We start from the raw sequence: 21,322 nt of genomic DNA, 5'->3' as shown, positions 1-21,322 counted from the left end.
TCTATCCACGCTAACACCCTACCCCCAACCCCATGCCCCCTTACCTTCTGCAATAACCTCTTGTGAGGTACCTTGTCAAACACCTTCTGAAAATCAAGACAGACCACATCCACCGGCTCTCCTCTATCCACCGCCCTAGACACATCCTCATAGAACTCCAATAAATTTGTCAGACACGACTTCCCCTTAACGAAACCGTGCTGCGTCTGTTCTATCAAGCAATTCCCCTCAAGATGTCTCGCTATTTCCTCCTTGATGACGGATTCTAACATTTTACCTACAACAGACGTTAAACTAACCGGCTTATAATTCCCTGCCTTTTGCCTGCCACCCTTCTTAAACAACGGCGTAACATTAGCCGTTTTCCAATCTTCCGGCACTTCCCCGGAATCCAGCGACGTTTGGAAAATAACCACCAAGGCATCCACTATCACCTCCGCCATTTCTTTCAGAACCCTTGGGTGCATTCCATCCGGTCCTGGGGACTTGTCCACAATCAGTCCCTCCAGTCTGTTGAGCACCACCTCTCTAGTAACAGTAATGTCATTGAGACCCTCCAGTCCTACCACCTTTCCATTGCTAACACCCGGCAAATTATTCACGTCCTCCTCCGTGAAGACCGAAACAAAAAAGTTATTCAAGACCTCAGCCATTTCCCCATCCCCTATCACTAAGTCCCCCCTCTCATCCTCTAAGGGTCCAACGTTCACCCAAGCCAGCCTCTTCCTATTTATAAAAACTCTTGCTATCCTTTTTTATATTAAGCGCTAGCCCAGCTTCATAATTTCTCCTACCCTTCTTTATCAACTTCTTTGTCAATCTTTGTTGACATTTAAACCTCTCCCAATCCTCTTCTCGCCCGCTACTCTAAACGCCTCTGCTTTTGATTTAACACTTTCACATGTTCCTTCATCAAGCCCAAATAAAATTGAAGTTAATGGGAACAAGGGGGGGGAGAACTCTTCACTAGAGTCATATGGACTCAAGGCAAATGTTCACCCTAGTTCCACTGAGCTCTGAGAGTTTACATTCCATTGTGAAGAAATTATACATTTCTGTTACATATGGAACAGTTAGAAAATCACATTCTCTTTGTCAATAATGCATCTATTGTAAGTATTGACCTGAACATATTAGGCGGGATTTTACGATCTCGCTCATCCCAAAACCGTGAAATCCTGCCAGAGGTCAACGGCCTTTTCCATGTTCTGCCCCTCGCCCACTCTAATTTCTGTAGTGGGCAGGCCGGCAAAATTCCGATCATTGTAATCCATTTCCACAAATGCCAAAACCATTAAAGAACAAGTTTTAATATGATTTCTATTGTAATGCTAATAGAAAGATGTTCTATCCTACAAATATGGTTAATCAATTAAAATCAATGCATGGGTTTTGTTTAAAGATAAAGTCATCCAAAGTTCAACCTATTCTGAATCAGTCCTTCAAGGCTGATTTAAAAACTCTTAATTGTATTGTGGGCAATTAAGACAGCATACTGTTGCTTAAGACTATCGGTAACTTAAAGGTGTAAAACAATTAAGTTTCTGACAAACATCAGTTGTAAAAGTATTCCAACTGCCTTGACAGTCTGTTGTTTCATTAATGGAAATTCAAACTAAATAATTTAATATAAAATGTGGCTAAACAATAAAATCCATAGATACTACAGATTAGCAACAAACCCAAAAACAGGCTGAATTCCCCTTCATCAACATGCTGAGTGTTATCACTGATCAGAAACTTAATTGGACCAGCCAGATAAATACCATGACTACAAGGGTGTCTCTTGTGAGAGCTAGGAATTCTGTGGCGAGTAATTCAATTCCTAACTCCCAAAGCCCATCTACTTTTCATAAGGCGCCCCAGTCACCACCTTAAACATTCACTCCCTCCACCACTGATGCACAAGAGCAGTAGTATGTACCATATACAAGATGCATTGCAATACTTCACTAAGGTTCCTTCAACAGAACTTCCAAACCCACAACCTCTATCACTGAGTAGGTCATGGGGAACATCACCTCGATGTCACACAACATTCTGACTTGGAAATATATATATCACTGTTCCATCAATGTTGGGTCAAACTTCATTATAGCACTCTTGTGCATATAAAAGATTATAAACAGGAGCACAAGTAGCACATTGGGCCCATCGAGCTTGTTCCGCCATTCAATAAAATTATGGTTGATCTGATTGCAGCTTGGGCTCCATTTTCCGGCTTGCCCTCTGACAACACAAGAACTGCAGCAGTTCAAAAGGAGACTGATCACCATATTCCCAAGGGCAATTAGGGATGGGAATAAATGCTGGTTTTGCCTTCAATGCCCACATCCTGTGAATGAAGTAAAATCTCTAAATTCCCCTTTCCACCATCTTTTCATACACTTGAAAGAACAAAGAACAATACAGCACAGGAACAGGCCCTTCGGCCCTCCAAGCCTGCACCGATCGTGTGTTCCTAAATAGACCATCCATTTGTATCCCTCTAATCCCAGTCTACTCATATGGCTATCTAGTTAAGTCTTAAATAATCCTAGCGTGTCTGCTTGATAGTGCATTCCAGGCCCCCACCACCCTTTGTGTAAAATACACCCCCACATACCTGTATTGAACTTTGCCCCCCCCTTACCTTGAACTTGTGACCCCTTGTGTTCGTCACCTCTGACCTGGGAAAAAGCTTCCCACTGTTCACCCTATCTGTGCCCTTCATAATTATATAAACTTCCATTAGGTCGCTCCTCAACCTCCGTCTTTCCAGGGAGAACAACTCCAGTTTAATCTCATCTCATAGCTAAGACCCTCCATACCAGGCAACATCGTGGTAAACCTTTTCTGCACTCTCTCCAAAGGCTCCACGTCCTTCTGGTAGTGTGGCGACCAGACTGGACACAGTATTCCAAATGTGGCCTGACCAAAGTTCTATATAACTGCAACATCATATGCCAACTTTTATACTCTATGCCCCGTCCAATAAAGGCGAACATGCCATATACCTTCTTCACCACCTTTTCCACTTGTGTTGCCACCTTTAAGGATCTGTGGACTTGCTCACCCAGATCCCTTTGTGTCTATACTCCTGATGGTTCTGCCATTTATTGTATAGCTCCCCCCTGCATTAGATCTACCAAAGTGCATCACTTCGCATTTATCAGGATTGAATTCCATCTGCCATTTCTCTGCCCAATTTTCCAGCCTATCTATATCCTGCTGTGTTCTCTGACGCGTTCATCACTATCCGCAATTCCAGCAATCTTTGTGTCGTCTGCAAACTTACTAATCAGGCTACATCTTCTTCCAAATCATTTATATATATATCACAAACAACAGAGGTCCCAGAGATCCCTGCAGAACACCACTAATCACAGGCCTCCAATCAGAAAAAGACTCCTCCACTATTACCCTCTGTCTTCTATGGCCAAGATGTAGAGATGCCAGCGTTGGACTGGGGTAAACACAGTAAGAAGTCTTACAACACCAGGTTAAAGTCCAACCAGTTTATTTGATAGTAATTCCAGTAGCTTTCGGGAATGGCGTTCCTTCGTCAGGCGTGTGGAACCTTCCACATATCAGACGAAGGAACACCATTTCTGAAATCTAGTGGGATTACTATCAAATAAACTGGTTGGACTTTAACCTGGTGTTGTGAGACTTCTTTCTATGGCCAAGCCAGTTCTGTGCCCATCTAGCTAGTTTACCTTTGATCCCGTGAGATTTAACCTTTTGCACCAGCCTGCCATGAGGGACCTTATCAAATGCTTTACTAAAATCCATGTAGATGGCATTCATGGCCCTCCCCTCGTCAATCATTTTTGTCATCTCCTCAAATAACTCAACTAAATTTATGAGGCATGCCCTCCCTCGTACAAAACCATGTTGTTTATCGCTAATGAGACTATTCTGTTTTAAATGTGTACAGAAGACTATTCTGTTCTAAATGTGTATAGAAGATGATTCTGTTCTTAGTGTATAGGCATGGTCTTGAACTCACTGTCACCTTCGCTTGCCTTGATCTTGTTGTTTCAATTTATTTTGAAAAGAATTATTACTGTTGTTTCTCTGAACTGTTTTCCATACTCCACTCCCAAGGTCAAAATACATGGGGATGTGATTATCCCTTCCCGCTGCATTACTTTTTAGCGCAACAGGCCGGGAGATGTAATGGTAGCCGATTTGCACGACTCATGCTGGGCGTCTGGGTCTGAGTGTATTTCCCAGCTCCGGATTTCCAGTGCTGTCAGCTCCTAATGTATGCAGTGCCTAATTATAATAGCAGGCTAAAATCTCCAGGCTCGATAGCTTCTCCGGCCCCCCCACGGGGAATGCTTCAGAGGGGTTTCTAGTAACTCCCCACTTGTGGGGAGCTGGCAGCCTGACCCCACTGGAGTGAAGGGAAGGGCAATAGAGGCCTCCCAGAGGATTGGTTGCCAGAGGTTGCCATCTGAACTTTGCCACCTTGGCAGTGGCAATCTGGGCTCCTAGTAAGACCAGCAATTCAGGGGTTATAGAGCTGGCCAGCAATCTGGAGGCCGGCAGACAGGGGCCACTGCGCGTACATCTATCTTGGCACTGACAGATCAGTGCATGTGCAGTGGCCCGCTCAATGCTATGCTGCTGACCTCTCCAATGGGTATAGGCCCTGCCTCCAGCTTTCAGCATGATTCACACTAGGGCTCTTTGTGATGCACAGAGTGTGGGAGATTCACTCCAGTTTTCAGATGAATTTGACGCTTTGAATATTTTTGGGAGAATTGCCCCGATGATATTTCATATCCCTGCGTCCTTGTATTGAAGAATGAAGTTTAGTTGTGATGCCTCTGCCAACAATTAGTCTTTCGATCAATCTGTGACCTCAATTTTTTCAAATTAATATTTTGTGTGTATGTGCAAATATCATTGTCCTGTAACAACAGCAAGTATAACATCTTTATTCTTAAATTTCTCTACGTACTGAATGAATTATACAAACCCTGCCTTTTTTTTGTTCCTGTTAGCTTCTCTCCCTACTTTCCATTTTTTATTTTTGATCTTTACTGATTTTTTAAAATTTTAACTGACCTAGGTAAAGATAATTATGAAACTGTTAATTTAACTTTTTAATTTCAGAGTGAAAAGGTTGAACTTCATGGAGGTACTGACTCAAATTAGCTATTCCAACTGTCAAGAAGCTGCGCAAAATTTGCAAGCCATTCCTTACCTAAAAACTGCTGTCTGTTTGCCTGTCGTTTTATTGCCAGTTTCACCAGGTCTGCAGTTGGGTTTGGCATGTCAGCCACTTCTCCATAGGTATTGATTGCTCTCTGAAGTATCTCATTGCTTCGCATCTTCTCTGCCAAATCATCCTCTGACTAGATGTAATTGTATAAAGTATTAAAATCTACAACACAGTATTCAGTTGAATACAAACTTATCACAAAATAGTACTGTGTTCATGCTGCTAATTTTCTGTGGTTGGATAGCAGCCCTTGATGAGAGACAGAATAATATGAGATGAATGAAATCTTTAAGCCTAAAATATTTTGATAGATTGTGACTTTCATTTCTTAGTAGGCAAGTTAATGTCAAGTACACGAAAGCCATTCTTTCCTGTTCCATTTTCATGACTTTCTTTAAAAAATATACCATTCTCCATTGTTTGTTTCTATAGGAGGTTGTCCACCAACGTGCTGCCTTCTCCAGCTCCCCACAATGATATGGCTTCAGATAACTGACAAAATGGTATAGAAATAACTCAAAGATGTCAAACATAATCATGATTCTTTGTAACTGTGCAGACTGAGAGGTTTCTCCCTGCAAGACTTTTCACCAACTACTATTTATATTCAATCAAGTTAGATTGCTATGAAAAGAAACAGTGCCTTCTCCTGATTCTTTTGCTGGAAACTGCACATATGTAAGACATTGGTTAAAGACAACATTGATTATGATGATGCTCCCCACAATCTACTTGCTTGACAGCATTCATTGTCTAGGCTCACAAAAGGAGCAGGCTACTTGGTAGATGTATCAAAGGAAGATGTGCTCATGAACCATGAAATCATATCTGACGGTCAAGTACATAAGGGGGCAGGAAAAAAACTGGAAAACACAACCATGCTATGGCAAAGGGAAAGGAGCTTCAAACTCATTTTTCAACTCTATACTCTATTTTTCAACATTCAAAGAGTCTTTGAATGTCAATAGCCACAGTATTAATTGTACTTACCTGGGCTTTTCCATATTTAGCTCGAGGGCTTTGAGGATAGCTTCTGAGAAGTTCATTAAACGCCTGGAGTGCTTCTTCAGGTTTGCCCTAATGGGGGAGAGTAAGTTTTGTGTTAATACATAGGAATGTTTGTAAATTGCACAACAAAACCTACAACTGTTATTTCAGAACAATTGCCCCATAATTCAAACTTGAGCTGTTAAACCTCATTACCTCTAAATAATTACAAGCAGGTCATTCAGCCCATCTGAATTCATATATCTGGAATCAATTTCAGGTCCTCATTGTATCATCCAATTTGTTCAGAAATGATTTTAGGAATCCATTTCACATGTTTGATTCCCAAAGAATTTCCTGATATCAGGCTTGACTTGACTTTTTACTAGTTTTAACCTGGTTCCCTTTGTACCAGTTTCACAATATACGAGGAGAATGTGATTGAAACGTATCAAATTCTAACAGGGCTGGACAGGCGAGATACAGGGAGGATGCTTTCCCTGGTTGAGGAATCTAGAACTGGGGACACAATCTCAGGAGGCTGGGTAGGTCACTTACCACTGCGATGAGGAAAAATGTCTTCATAGTGAACTGTGGAATTCTCTACCACAGAAGGCTGTGGAGACAAGTCACTGAAATATATTCAGGAAAGAGCTAGATCATTTTTAAAAATTTTAATGGCATCAAGGGGTATGGGGGAAAAGCAGGAATATGGTTTGAGATGGAGGATCAGCCATAGTCATATTGAATAGCACAGCAGGCTTAAGAGCCAACTGACCCACTCTAGATCCTTGTTCCTATGTTTACTGTGAAGTAATGTTCTGATTTTAACTTTTCCATATTATTGGTTATTGTGTGTACTTCAACAAGATCAATTCTCCTTTCTAGACTAAAGAGTACAAATTTACCAGATGTTCCTCTCGACATACACTTCTAACACTGGCACAAATTGCTAAGACATCCATCATCGGATCTGCTCGAGTACACAAAGTTCCACCAGACCCTACCATCCTCTTCAAAAACTGTTTCCCAATTCAGGATCATCCTGAAGTACAAGGATAATTTCAGGCTTCTCTTCTCCACTACACCCACCATCCCCTTTAACCTTCTCTGAAATCTCTTCCAACCTCATCAACAAACACAAAGAGCTCAAGAATTTCATTTTTACAACTGCCTCTGAAGCTTTACCCTCCAAGGCCACTACCCAGGACCTCAGCCAGTCTCTCTCATTTCTCCACACACTCAAAGCTCAATTTGTCCATGGGACCAACCACTTTCTTCCTTGACTCCATTCATACTAAACAGTTATCTTCCTTTAATGTTTTCCCTCATTATCTAGGCTTTGTGAATAGCTCCTTCTCTTCAGCACTGAGCTTGAAGTATAATGCCTGTGTGACAAAAACAATAAAAAACAGCAAATCATTGACAAGATCAAAGCCACCATCACAAACTTCAGATCGTTATCACTAATTCTCTCCTTTACTCTCATCAGTTTTGTCAGACTGAATCAAACAGGTTAGGTGGGTAATTCTCACAGCCACTGGGCATTGCTAGCTTGGCAGTGCCAGCCTGGCCCCAGTGCCCAAGGGGCAAAGTGGCACTGCCCAGGGGCTACCATGGCACTGCCCTCTGGGTGTCGGGCAGGGCCTCTGAGGGACAATCGGTCAGGGGCAGGGGAGGGGGCTCCCTTTGTCATTCTACATTTGGGCTTGGTGACAGAGATGGACGCCATCGATTGGGGCTGGCCATCAGAGTTGCGGGGTAGGGGACTGGTCAGGAGAACATGACTGCTGGGAGGTGGGGTGGGTCCGAGGCTGGCCTGGATATGTCCGAGCAGCCAGCAATCGGGTGGCGGGGGAAGGGGGGGGGGGTTTTGTTGGCAGGGCCAGCGATGGGGGAGTGAGTTGGGGGGTTGCTGTGCTGGCCAGTTATCAGGAGGCTGGCTGTGTGAGGCTACTGTGCAGGCACCAATCTTGATGCTGACACATCAGCACACATGCAGTGGCCTGCCCAGCACTATGCTGCCACCCTCTCCAGCAGGAATAGGCCCCACCCACTGATTTTTCAAATGAATCTCACTACTGCCCTCTGTAGAGTGCAGAAGATTCATTTTGAAGCTCCTGCTGAAAAAATCAGCCGGAATTACTCCAGTTTTTACACGAATTCCACACTTAGAATTTTTTTGGGAGAATTCCACCTTCGAACTCTGTTGTCCTTTTTGGCCGAGTGGAGCTTCCGGCCCCATGCTCTGCATCATAAGAACATCTACTTACATCTCTGCCACATCTTCAACACATCAATTGTTGCAGCTCTCCGGCTTTCTTCAATATTCTCCTGGTTAACCTTTCATCTTCCAGCTTTCAGCATTTTCTATACAGAGTGTTGCTGTTTTCATCATCATCATTAATCAACCTAATGGCTCCTGTCTGCAGTGTCTCCTGATTTTGAATATCTCCTTTTTGTCTCATGAACCAGATCTGAGTGCCATACTTGGGCACTATATAGTATCATCATTATCAGCTCTGACTTATATCCTCCTGTTTTAATTATGTAAAGTAACATTCTATTGGCTTTGTTAATTGCTACTCTGTGTTCAGTGGGACATGCTGAGCATTGACCACATTAAGATTGCTGGGGCTCTTTCCACTTCATTCCTAGTTATTTCAACACCATTCACAAATTGTTACTTATTTTTCCTTCCCAATTGCAGTAGCTTGCACACCAGATTTACATTTTTTCCATTACTGATCTGCCTGCATTTATTTTGAACAAATTTGTAATTTCCACAATAAAACGACAACTGTTATTTCAAGAAAAGTTTAAATAAGTTTCATTACTCAAACTTGAGCTACTAAATTGTGTTATCCCAAGATCATTAGATTAGAAAGGCCATTCAATCCATCTTAATTTTATCTGGAATCATCTTACAATACTCAGTATCATCCGATTGGCTCATGAAATGGATTCATAACCATTTATATGTTGATCACTAAAGAATTTTTTGATATCGAACCTAACTTGACTTTTTACTGGTTTTAATCTGTCTCAGTTTCATAACATACTGTGAAGTAATATTCTGAATGCAGCTTTCCATATCACTGGACAATGTGTGTACTTCTATAAAATCACTACTCAAAGTGGAGAGGTGGTGTCAGCAGAGTGCAAATTTACTGATGCTCTGCCTGACATCCATCTCTAACACAGGCACAAATTGCTTAGACATCACCCGATCTGGTGAACTTCTATTATCTGCTCTGAAGTCTGTCCAGGAGATAGACAATGCAAATGGATAACTACAGTTGAGTCAGGTAAGGTGGTAGCTGAAACTGCATTTTCCTCCAATCATTCACAAAAATGTCAACATGTCAATGAATCGGGAAAACCACTTTATTGCTAAATTAATGAATGTTCTCCAACTTGTCAAGATGGTCAGGATTTTCTGGATCAATCCTTATCAAAATTACATTTCAAGACATAATCTATTGAATGCTAACAGAATAAACAAAAAGATGCCACCTACCCATATTTGGGATAGGGATTAACAATCAATTGGAACTGGAACAGTCCAGAGGTAACAGAAGCTTAGATTCATAATAGGAAAGATAAAGTGATTTTGATTATACACCGGAGCATTTAACATTAGAACAAAAACAAAAGGCTTTCATGTCTGATGCTGCGATTTTTCAGTCCTATGGTCGGTCCATCAGGGGTAGATTTTAAAATTGAATGTCATTTAGTACTGGACAAATAGTACCACATCATGCATTGTACTACATTCACATACAGTGGCACTGATTCAGTGTGCAGAACAAGAATAAAAGATAGTACTTTCCTAGAGCAGTGAAAGAAGGGAAATCCTGTGCTCTTCTACTTTAAAGGCTGAAATTTGCAGAATCAATTTGAACCTTTGGAGATTTCTCATAAATCCTGGTGAAATAAATCTCTTCCAAGATGGCACTGGAGCGAGGTGACTTCTTACAAGTTGTGCCCAGCATACCTTCTAATTCTATCTTTTACTCTCGTTCTATGCTCCTAAAACTTCATTCTAACCTTTTAAACTCTCTAACAATGTTTTAATTCAGTATCTTCCTTGACACCCTAGCTATGACTATAACAATACATTCTGCACTCTCTTTTTTTTCCCCTATGAATGGTATGCTTTACACAGCGCGCAAGAAACAATACTTTTCACTGCACACTTACGCACGTGACAATGATAAATCAAATCAAGTTTGACTGGTATCCAACTCGTTTGGGTATTATTCTGGTGCCTGGTTAAGGCATTATTTGTATGGTTTCTGATTCTTTCCCACATTGGTAATAAAAAAAATCTAAGCATATTGGTTTAGTTACACAAATAGTAATTGAATACAAATCCCAAGTGTTGCATCTTCACTGATAAAACTATTGCATGCAAATAAATTCCTACAGCATCATGCACTTAAAAATGATTATTGTACTTTCCAGTGCTATCAACTGGTATTGCTAAGATATTAATTACACATCAGCCAAAGCAGTACCGTAGCTAGTAGATTGGGGATAATGTAACAAAATTTATAGCCCACCTTTTTACGCAGCTTTTCAGCAGCATCCAGTTCTGCTTTAATGGTTTTATCAAACTTGTTCAGGAGCTTTGGTTTCTTTTTCTTTGCTGGACCTAATCCAAAAAAAGTTAGCATATATATAAATTCAAAAAGCAAATGACTGTCACACCTCTCTAATAATAACTCCTTTGTCAAAAACAGGGCTTCCAATTTCCATGGGCAACTTCCTGATTTCCAGCTGAAATTTGTGCATGGGATCGAGTGAACCTCCAGAGATGCCCAAGAGAGTGCCGCACTGGCAGAAGTATCAGCTTGGATTATCTGTCCAAATCTCTGGAGTAGGGCTTGAACCTATAACCTCTGAATTGCAGACTGAATTTGGGATATACATACAAATTCCCCAATGGAGTAAAGGTTGGAGGAGGGCTAGAAGCCAGAATTGTTCAGATTACTCAAGGAAAATAACTGAAAATCAATTAAAATAATTCTAAGAGTGTATATAGTAGTAAACTACAAAGATCAGGATGTTGAGCATAGCCACCATACACAGCACTATTAACCCAGAAATGTCTTAAGGTGTAAAGGAGACAAAAAAAAAAATCCCCAGAGAATACATTAGGAAAGCTAATGAACACAAGAAAAACAAGAAAATAGGAGCAGGAGTAGGCCATCTAGCCCTTCGAGCCTGCCCCGCCATTCAATAAGATCATGGCTGATCTGTCGTGGCTCAGTTCCACTTTCCCGCCCTCTCCCCATAACCCTTAATCCCCTCTCCTATCAAAAACCCATCAACCCGCGTCTTAAAAATATTTAGTGAGGCAGCCTCCACCACTTCAACGGGCAGAGAATTCCAGAGATTCACCACCCTTTGAGTGAAGAAGTTCCTCCTCAACTCCGTTCTAAACCGCCTCCCCTTTATCTTGAGGCTGTGCCCCCTAGTCCTACTGTCTTTTTTGAGCTAATGAAGGCATGGGCTGAAGAGGAATTGCAGACAGTAGGGTCTAGATGACTGAAGGAATGGATTCCAACAGCGATGTGAAGAGATGGGTTGCACAAGTGGCTGGGGGCAGACAAGATGTGTACAAGGATGACAATAGTGGAAAAGATAACAAGGACAAAGAAGGGAAGACAACAATGGGATTTAAACAAATAATTAAAAATTTAAATTTGAAGCCATAAGGTATCAGAAGTCAATGTAGTTAGTTATGACAGGGTGATGGATGAATGGACTCAGCCCATGATAAGAGTATGGGCTCTTGCGTTTGGTACTCTCTTTCATGATTTTTGTAATACCGTACTCCCATGAGTATCATGCCCAGACTCCAGCTTCCAAGTACCACCCAGTATGAAAGAATGCACAAAATATTCTTTGGGTGCTCTACTGACGTATATGATTGAATCTCCCACTGATCTAGGGGGGAAGCAGTACAGATTCATATACCAGTCTAAAAGAGTTAAGGGGGAAACCACTTTGATAGGGTTGCATTATTAGCCCCCAAATAGTCAGTGGGAAATTGAGGAGCAAATATGTAAGGAGATTACAGATAGCTCCAAGAAGAATAGGGTGGTAATAGAGATTTTAGTTTTCCCAACATTGAATGGGACAGCCATAGTATTAGAGATGGAGAGAAATTTGTTGAGTGTATTCAGGAGGAATTTCTCATTCAGTATGTGGATGGCCAGACTAGAAAGGGGGCAAAAGTTGACCTCCTCTTGGGAAATAAGTAAGGGCAGGTGACAGAAGTGTTAGTGAGGGATCACTTTGGGACCAGTGACCATAATTCTATTAGTTTTAAGACAGCTATGGAGAATGATAGGTCTGTCCCAAAAGTTAATATTCTAAATTGGGGCAGGGCCAATTTTGATGATTTCAGGCAGGAACTTTCAAAAGTTAATTGGGGGAATCTGTGGGAAGGAAAAGGGATGTCTGGTAAGTGGCATGCTTTCAAAAGTGTGTTAACCAGGGTTCCAGGTAAACACATTCCTTTTAGAGTGAAGGGCAAGGCTGGCAGAAGTCAGGAACCCTGGATGACTTGGGATATTGAGATCCTGGTCAAGAAGAAGGAAGAGGCACATGACGTGCATAGGCATCTGGGATCAAGTGAATCTCTTGAAGAGTATAGAGGCTGTAGGAGTAGAGTTAAGAGAGAAATCAGGAGGGCAAAAAGGGGACACAAAATTGTTTTGGCAGATAAGGCAAAGGAGAATCCAAAGAGCTTCTACAAATACATAAAAGGCAAAAGAGTAACAAGGGAGAGAGTAAGGCTTCTTAAAGATCAACAAGGTAATCTATGTGTGGATCCACAAGACATGGGTGAGATCCATTTGAGAGACCGGATCTACAGGCATTTAGATGCATAAGAACTGATTAGGGACAGTCAACATGAATTTGAGAGTGGAAAATCATGTCTCACAAATTTAATTGAGTTTTTTGAAGGGGTAACCAAGAAGGTAGATGAGGGCAGTGCAGTTGATGTTGTCTACATGGATTTTGGAAAGTCTTTGATAAGGTACTACATGGCAGGTTGTTGCATAAAGTTAAATCTCACAGGATCCAGGCTGCGGTCTCTAAATGGATACAAAATTGACTTCTTGAAAGAAGCCAGAGGGTGGTTGTAGAGAGTCATTTTTCAAACTGGAGGCCTGTGACCAGTGGTGTGCCTCAGGGATCAGTGTTGGGCCCACTGTTATTTGTCATTTATATTAATGATTTGGACAAGAATATCAGGGACATGGTTAGTAAGTTTGCAGATGACACCAAGATTGGTGGCATGGTGGAGAATGAGGAAGGTTATCTCCAATTGCAGCGGGATCTTGATCAATTGACCAGTGGGTTGATGAATGGCAGATCGAGTTTAATTTAGACAAATGCGAGGTAATGCATTTTGGTAGATTAACTGAGTAAGTCCTGCCCTGGTTCAATGATAGGGCGTCAGAGAGAGTTACAGAACAAAGAGCTCTAGGGGTACATGTTCATAGCTCCTTGAAGGTGGAGTCACAGGTGGACAGACTGGTGAAGAAGGCATTCGGCATACTTGGTTTCATCGGTCAGAACACTGAGTACAGGAGTTGGGACGTCAGACATTGGTAAGGACACACTTGGAATACTGTGTGCAATTCTGGTCACCCTATTGTAGGGAGGGTATTATTAAACTAGAAAGAGTGCAGAAAAAATTTACTAGGATGCTACTGGGATTTGATGGATTGAATTATAAAGGAGAGGCTGAATAGACTGGGACTTTTTATCTCTGGAGCATATGGGGCTGAGGGCTGACCTTATAGAGGTCTATAAAATAATGAGGGGCATAGACGAGGTAGAATGTCAGTATCTTTTCCCAAAGGTAGGAGAATCTAAAACTAGACAGCATAGGTTTATGGTGAGAGGGGAGAGATATAAAAGTGAGGCGCAATTTTTTCCACACACAGGGTGGTGAATGTCTGGAACAAGCTGCCAGAGGTAGTAGTAGAGGCGGGTACAATTTTATCTTTTAAAAAAGCAGTTAGATAGTTACATGGTTACGATGGGTATTGAGGGATATCGGCCAAATGCAGGCAACTGGGATTAGCTTAGGAGTTTAAAAAAAAGGGCAGCATGGACAAGTTGGGCCGAAGGGCTTGTTTCATAAGAACATAAGAAATAGGAGCAGGAGTAGGCCAACTAGCCCTTCGAGCCTGCCCCGCCATTCAATAAGATCATGGCTGATCTGTCGTGGCTGTAAACATCTATGACTCTATGATGAAGACAGGGTGGACCAAATTGGCTTGTAGTTACTTCAGTGTACAGTATTAAGGAGTGAGATCAGTAAAGAATTTGCAGTTGAAAGAAACTGTTTCCTCTGCTGGAGCAGTTTAGAATGATGGGTGAATATTCTCAATGTTGCACTGGCTGTTCAAAGAGCAGGAGGAGAAAAATCGAGTTGTTGTTATCCATGCAAGTGTGTCTAGGAAAGAGGTTCTATTAAATGAGTGCTGGGAGCTAAATTAAGAAGCAAAATCACAAATAACAGAACACTACAGCACAAACAGGCCCTTCGGCCCACAAGTTGCGCCAATCATATTCCTACCTACCAGGCCTATCTATAACCCTCAGTCCCATTAAATCCCATGTACTCATCCAGAAGTCTCTTAAAAGACCCCAGCGAGTTTGCCTCCACCACCACTGACAGCAGCTGATTCCACTCACTCACCACCCTCTGAGTGAAAAACTTACCCCTGACATCTCCTCTGTACCTACTCCCCAGCACCTTAAACCTGTGTCCTCTCATAGCAACCATTTCAGCCCTGGGAAATAGCCTCTGAGAATTCACCCTATCTATACCTCTCAACATCTTACAAACCTCTATCAGGTCGCCTCTCATCCTTCGTCTCTCCAGGAAGAAAAGACCTAGCTCCCTCAACCTATCCTCATAAGGCATGCCACCCAATCTAGGCAACATCCTTGTAAATCTCCTCTGCACCCTTTCAATAGCTTCCACGTCCTTTTAAGACCCTTATCAGACCCCACATCCAAGTGGGGTCTGACAAGGGTCTTATAAAGTTGCAGCATTATCTCCCGATTCCTAAACTCAATCCCTCGATTAACGAAGGCTAGTACACCATACGCCTTCTTGACCACATCCTCCACCTGTGAGGCCGATTTAAGAGTTCTATGGACCCGGGCCCCAATGTCCTTCTGATCCTCTACACTGCTAAGAGCCCTACCCTTGATATTAAACTCCTTCATCCCATTGGACCTGCCAAAATGGACCACTACACATTTATTTGTGTTGAAGTCCATCTGCCGCTTCTCGGCCCAGTCTTGCATCTTATCTATGTCTCGCTGCAACTTCTGACATCCCTCCAGACTATCCACAACACCGCCAACCTTCGTGTCGTCGGCAAACTTACCAACCCATCCCTCCACTTCCTCATCCAGGTCATTTATGAAAATGACAAACAGCAAGGGTCCTAGAACAGATCCCTGGGGCACTCCACTGGTGATTGGCCTCCATGCAGAAAAAGACCCATCCACAACCCCTCTCTGCCTTCTGCAGGCAAGCCAGTTCAGGATCCACAAGGCAACAGCCCCTTGGATCCCATGCCCTCTCACTTTCTCAAGGAGTCTTGCATGGGGGATCTTATCAAACACCTTGCTGAAGTCCACATAAACCACATTCACCGCTCTTCCTTCGTCAATGTGTTTAGTCACATTTTCAAAGAACTCAACTAGGCTCGTAAGGCATTATCTGCCTACTTTTGATCATACTAAACTTCTCTAAATGTTCATAAATCCTGTCCCTCAGTATCCTCTCCATCAACTTACCAACCACTGAGGTCAGACTCACCGGTCAGTAATTTCCTGGGCTATCCCTATTCCCTTTCTTGAAAACAGGAACCACATCCGCAATCCTCTGGAACCTCTCCTGTCTCTATCAACGATGCAAAGATATCGCTAGAGGCTCCGCAATCTCTTCCCTCACCTCCAACAGTAACCTGGGGTACATCCCATCCGATCCCGGCGACTTTTCTATCTTGATGCAATTTAAAAGTTCCAACACATCCTCTTTCTTAACATACACATACTCAATCTTTTCAGTCCGCCGCAAACCTGCAGTACAACCACCCAGATCATTTTCCACCGTGAATACCGAGGCAACGTATTCATTAAGCACCTCTGCCATTTCCACTGGTTCCGCACAGACTTTTCCCCCTTCACCTTTTATAGGTCCTATTCCTTCACATCTCATCCTTTTACTCTTCACATATTAGAACATAGAACACTACAGCACAAACAGGCCCTTCAGCCCACAAGTTGCACTGATCATATCCCCACCTACCAGGCCTACCTATAACCCTCAATCCTATTAAATCCCATATTTGTAGAACGCCTTGGGGTTCTCCTTAATCTTACCCGCCAAGGCCTTCTCATGACCCCTTCTGGCTCTCCTAATTTCCTTTTTAGCCTCCTTCCTACAACCCGTATATTCCTCTAGATCCTAGAGGAGTAATCTCTAGAATAATCTCTGGATTATTACCTGAGCTTCAAGCAAATTAGCACAAGTTAAATCACGTTAAATCCCTCCACTTCCTCATCCAGGTCATTTATGAAAATGACAAACAGCAAGGGTCCTAGAACAGATCCCACAGTTGAATGAGAGGCTGAAAGACAGGGAGTATGTGGGTTTTGATACATGGGACAATAGCACCAATGCTGGGGCAAATGGGAGCTGCACCATTGGAACAGTCTTAAACTGAGTCACATTGGGACAGTTCTGGTGAGTTGAATAACAATGGCTTTATAGAGGGTTAGACAAATTAGTTGAGAGAGGAAAGTTCTTGTGAGGAGAGGCTTGGGAAGTTAAAAGACAAAATTAATGGCAATAGTGTAGAGTAGTGATATGGGTAACAGTCGTTTCTTTAAAAAATAATTTTTTGTCTTGCACTCATTAGGATAGCTTGCAAGGAATTTCCAAAAGTAACAGGGGACAACAACTTATACTGCACGTGAACAGAGTGCTGGTTGGTTGGCAAATGGACTGTGACTGAGGGAAGCATGACTGTTCCATGTTGCATTGTCCAAGGTTAACTGCCCAGCTTTATTCAAATATAAACTGGGCAGGTTGACTGGGTAAGACATTGCCCTTTGGAATACTTGCTCTCCAAGCTTGTGTTTAGTTGAAAAAAGATGCAATGCATGGACATGTTCCTTTTGTCTCCGGTGTGTGAATATATGTGGTTTCTAGCATGGGATTGAGAGTCTCTTCTCAGCCCTTCTCTTTCCTCAGTTTTCCTCCAACTCTTATGTACTTTTAAAGCATCTTTTGTTGCCTTCATTTTACTTGCCAATATTTTTGCATGCCTAAACCTACTCCACATGCTTATAATCTGAGGGGCGGGGGGATAGACAGAGAGAGAGAGAGAGAGAGAGAGAGAGAGAGAGAACGAGCACTGGCATCTAGATTTGGGAAACCAATTATTTTCCTTTGTAGGCATTTATTTGTACTGAAGTCTCTTTTCTCCCCTTGAATGCCAAATCACATCTCAACTTAATAAAACTGGTTTTCCCCTACTTTAAATCTTTTACGTTTGGTCTAACCTTATCCTTTTCCAAAGTAGTTTAAAATCTAACTGAACTATGATCACTAACCACTGAAATGGTCTCTCACTGATATCCCTTCAGCCTATCCAACTTCAATTCATAAAATTGCCTCCTCTCTTTTTAGGGTTGCCACGTACAGCTTAAAAAAAAAGTTCTCCTGAATGCATTTAAAGAATTCTGCACACTCCAAGGCCGCCAACTTACCAACTTGTCCCACTGGTTGATCGGCAAGATAAGCCTGTAAGATAGGGTGAGGTGTGAAAAATCAGCATCATGCCTGGTTTTTCACCTCTTGCAACTTTACTAGCATTGATTTGCCAGCGAAATTGGTTTTGTGTCCAGAAAAAGCGCAAAGACAATTTAAATATTTGACATACTTAGCTGTCATTAGTGAGCCCCAGACGCTATCATCTGGACTCACTTGTACTTACACCCTTACCGGTCAAGATCCTTACTAGCAAAAATCACATCTGGTCTCCACCAACAGGGACCAGAAATGATGACCTCACCGTTTGGACTGGAGGCTACTGAAGCCCTCCAGGTACATCGGCAGAAACACCTAGCTGTTCCCCTAACTATAGAGTCTCCTATCACTTTCCTGACCTTCCTCCATCACTTGGCCATGGCTGCAGTTGTATTCGCTCAGTGAAATCATGGCCTTCAATGTTCAGAACTGAATATTGGTTAGAGAGTATGGTGTATTCAGGGTACTTCTGTACTACCTTGCCTGGTCCTCTTTGACTGCCCAATCATCACACATTCCTCCTCTGACTGCTGTGAAGTGACAACTGGAAGAAATATGTTATCCATGTAGCTCTCAGCTTCGCAGATACACTGACAGTTGTAGCTCAAGCTCCAGAATCTTAAGCTCTGGTTGTCGCGCACATGAAATTGTCCAGGATACAACAAGAGTCCACAAGTTCCCATGTGGAACTGGATATACATCCAACAGGACTCAGGTGCTCGGCCATGCCTCTATTTATTGGACCACCAGTCAAATTTATCAGAAACAAAACTCAAGTCAAACTAAAATTTAGCAAATTTAAAACTTGCCAAAGTTAAAAATTTATTAGACTCTTAGTTAAAGTGATACAGAACAGTCAGTATTAACATTTACATATGGAATAATTTATTCATATGGTTGATTCTAGAAGAAATGAAGTTCCTACTTATAATTATTGCACTCACTGTCATGGTTGTGATGATAGGATTTGTAGACAAAACCCTGCGCATCATGAGTCTCTTGGACACATGAATCATTTACCAGATGATGAGCAAAAATCCCCCTGGATGGCTGATTCAGATTAATTTCTCTCCAGTAATTAAACAGACGTACGCTGGAGTTACTTCTTAAATCACAGTGGTGTCGTACCACATCTGCATGTGCTGTAACTTTCATTTATTTTGACATGAAAATTAACCAACTCTGCAAATCAAAGCTTTATGCAAATAAAAGCTTAATTTGGTGACACTAAATTAGTTTGGGCTCGTATCAAGGGTGTGTAATTAACAGCTAAAATTGTACAAGTGCTTAACTCTTGCAGTGCTGGACTCTCAAATACTTCAGTAAAACTCCAACAACCATTAGCAAACAAACTGATTTGTCTACAATCAGGCTGAATTGTATGCAACTTTCTTTAATTAAAATACTTCAAATAGAATGAAATATATTATTTTTCTGAGCACCCGTTTTAGTAATTAAACAGCTTATAAAGAGAAACCATATTTGAGAAATTACAACTCAGATATTCATGAGGAAACTGCAATCTGAGGTTGGATTACAAAGATTTCCTTGATTTCAAACAAAAAACAATCCCAGTAGAAATTTCAAGATCATTTCAACTAAAAGAAACAAAGTGGAGGGACAAACAAATTCATTTTTGTTAATTGTTGCATTTGTAAATAGAAGGAAAATCAGTGAGGAGTGGGACATTCTGTGTTAGGGTACCCACAGTGAGCACCAGATCTAATCTTCTGAGGGGTGGCAATCAATCTGCATTTCTCACCCGGATTTCCAAACTGGGCTTCGTTCGAAGCATTCTGGGAATCTTTCCTCATTGTGCAGGGTTTGCGGGGAAAATCACACCACATTATAATATCACAAGATGGTAAATGGAAACGTGCCAGCAGCGTGACATGGTCGTGAGATTGGGAGTTAAGGAGTTCAGCTGTATCGTTACTGAGGAGCGAGATACTTTATTTTCCTGTCCAACATTTCCTGGGTAACAATTCTGGTGAGTGAGTCAGAGCCCTCCAAAGTTTTCGACTCTAACTCAGAACTGGAGACTTATTCCGGAGCATCCCGGATACAGGGGAACTGTTGTAACTTCTTGGGCAATTCTCATGGAATCCTTGCAATGGGACATTACCGGGGTCCCCCATTGCACCCTCAGGGCTATCCGGAGATGACAAGATCTAGGCCATTAAGTTTCCACAAAATAAGCATAGCACAATCAAATGTAATACTTATTTTCTATATGAACAATTGAACATTTTTCCCATTAGCTATTTTACAGTCTCTCGAGCTTTAAATTTACACACAGCTTCCATTTATGTTTCAGAGTCTGTTATACACAGGGAGTATTTTCCCCATAAATATGCTGGTTTTTTTCCTTTTTTGGCATTCCACTGAGATCAAACTCATGGGAACAGCTCCACGGTAACTTTTTGTCGTAGATGCGTCGTAGATAAAGAACTCTCACGACTTGAGCTCTGGAGGGCCTCCAAATGACTAGAAGGCATAGGCAAGGATGGGGTTGAACTGCTCAAGCACATAAAGCCTCATCTATTACTGCACTTTTATGACCTCTGCTGGAAAGTAGGTTGCCTTCTTTAGCAGTCATTAAAATCGTCACACTATACAAAAACAAAGACTACAGAGGAGACTGCAACAACTACAATAGCATCTCACTCCTTAGCATCACAGGGGAGTGCTTTGTTTGGATCATACTTAAAAGATTCCATCTATTTACAAACCACGTATGCCCAAATGCACTGTTTGGCTTTGGTGTTGGCAGCTCTAACAGTAGATCTGCTGTGGGTATGATCTTCTCCATATACCAGCAACAGGAATATTGCAAGGGACAGGATAAATATCTCTTTACCTTACACTCATGGATCAGACTCAGGCATTCAACATTGTCAACACAGCATGCTCCACAAAGGTTGATTCTTAATTCCCTTCTAGTCCAACAAGTTGCTTAGCTGCCAAAAAGGTGGCCTTCAAGGACAATGGGAAATAAATGCTGGCTTTTGCTAATGATGTCTATATCCTGTGAATGAATAAAAAGGAATGAAACATTTATGCTTTTGTTTTAATTTGTTCACAGGATATGGGTGTCACTGGCTAGGTTAGCATTTATTTACTTTATTCATTCGTGGGACATGGGCGTTGCTGGCTGGCCAACATTTATTCCCATCCTTAATCGCGCTTCAGGTAATAGGCTGCCTTCTGAAATCGCTGCAATCCATATGGTATAGGCATAGCCACAGCGCTGT

General features: G+C 41.9%; 1 protein-coding gene across 8 annotated transcripts in view; it reads right to left on the bottom strand.

Moving 5' to 3' along the window:
- The window catches only part of unm_hu7910 (un-named hu7910), a 209,986-nt gene that overhangs the window by 36,786 nt on the left and 151,878 nt on the right, over positions 1 to 21,322 (bottom strand). For all 8 annotated transcript variants that reach the window (XM_080194173.1, XM_080194174.1, XM_080194175.1 and 5 more), the window contains 3 exons: positions 10,768 to 10,859; positions 6,206 to 6,292; positions 5,198 to 5,348 (listed from right to left, as the gene is read on the bottom strand). In XM_080194173.1, the coding sequence (XP_080050299.1) occupies positions 5,198 to 5,348; positions 6,206 to 6,292; positions 10,768 to 10,859 (330 nt within the window). The remainder of the gene's footprint in view (positions 1 to 5,197; positions 5,349 to 6,205; positions 6,293 to 10,767; positions 10,860 to 21,322) is intronic.

Source organism: Carcharhinus amblyrhynchos, chromosome 8 (genome assembly GCF_965287045.1).
Source record: "Carcharhinus amblyrhynchos chromosome 8, sCarAmb.v2.hapA, whole genome shotgun sequence".
NCBI lineage: Eukaryota > Metazoa > Chordata > Chondrichthyes > Carcharhiniformes > Carcharhinidae > Carcharhinus > Carcharhinus amblyrhynchos.
The sequence above is the reverse complement of the archived record's forward strand: the minus strand, read 5'-3'. Positions and strand labels throughout refer to the sequence as shown.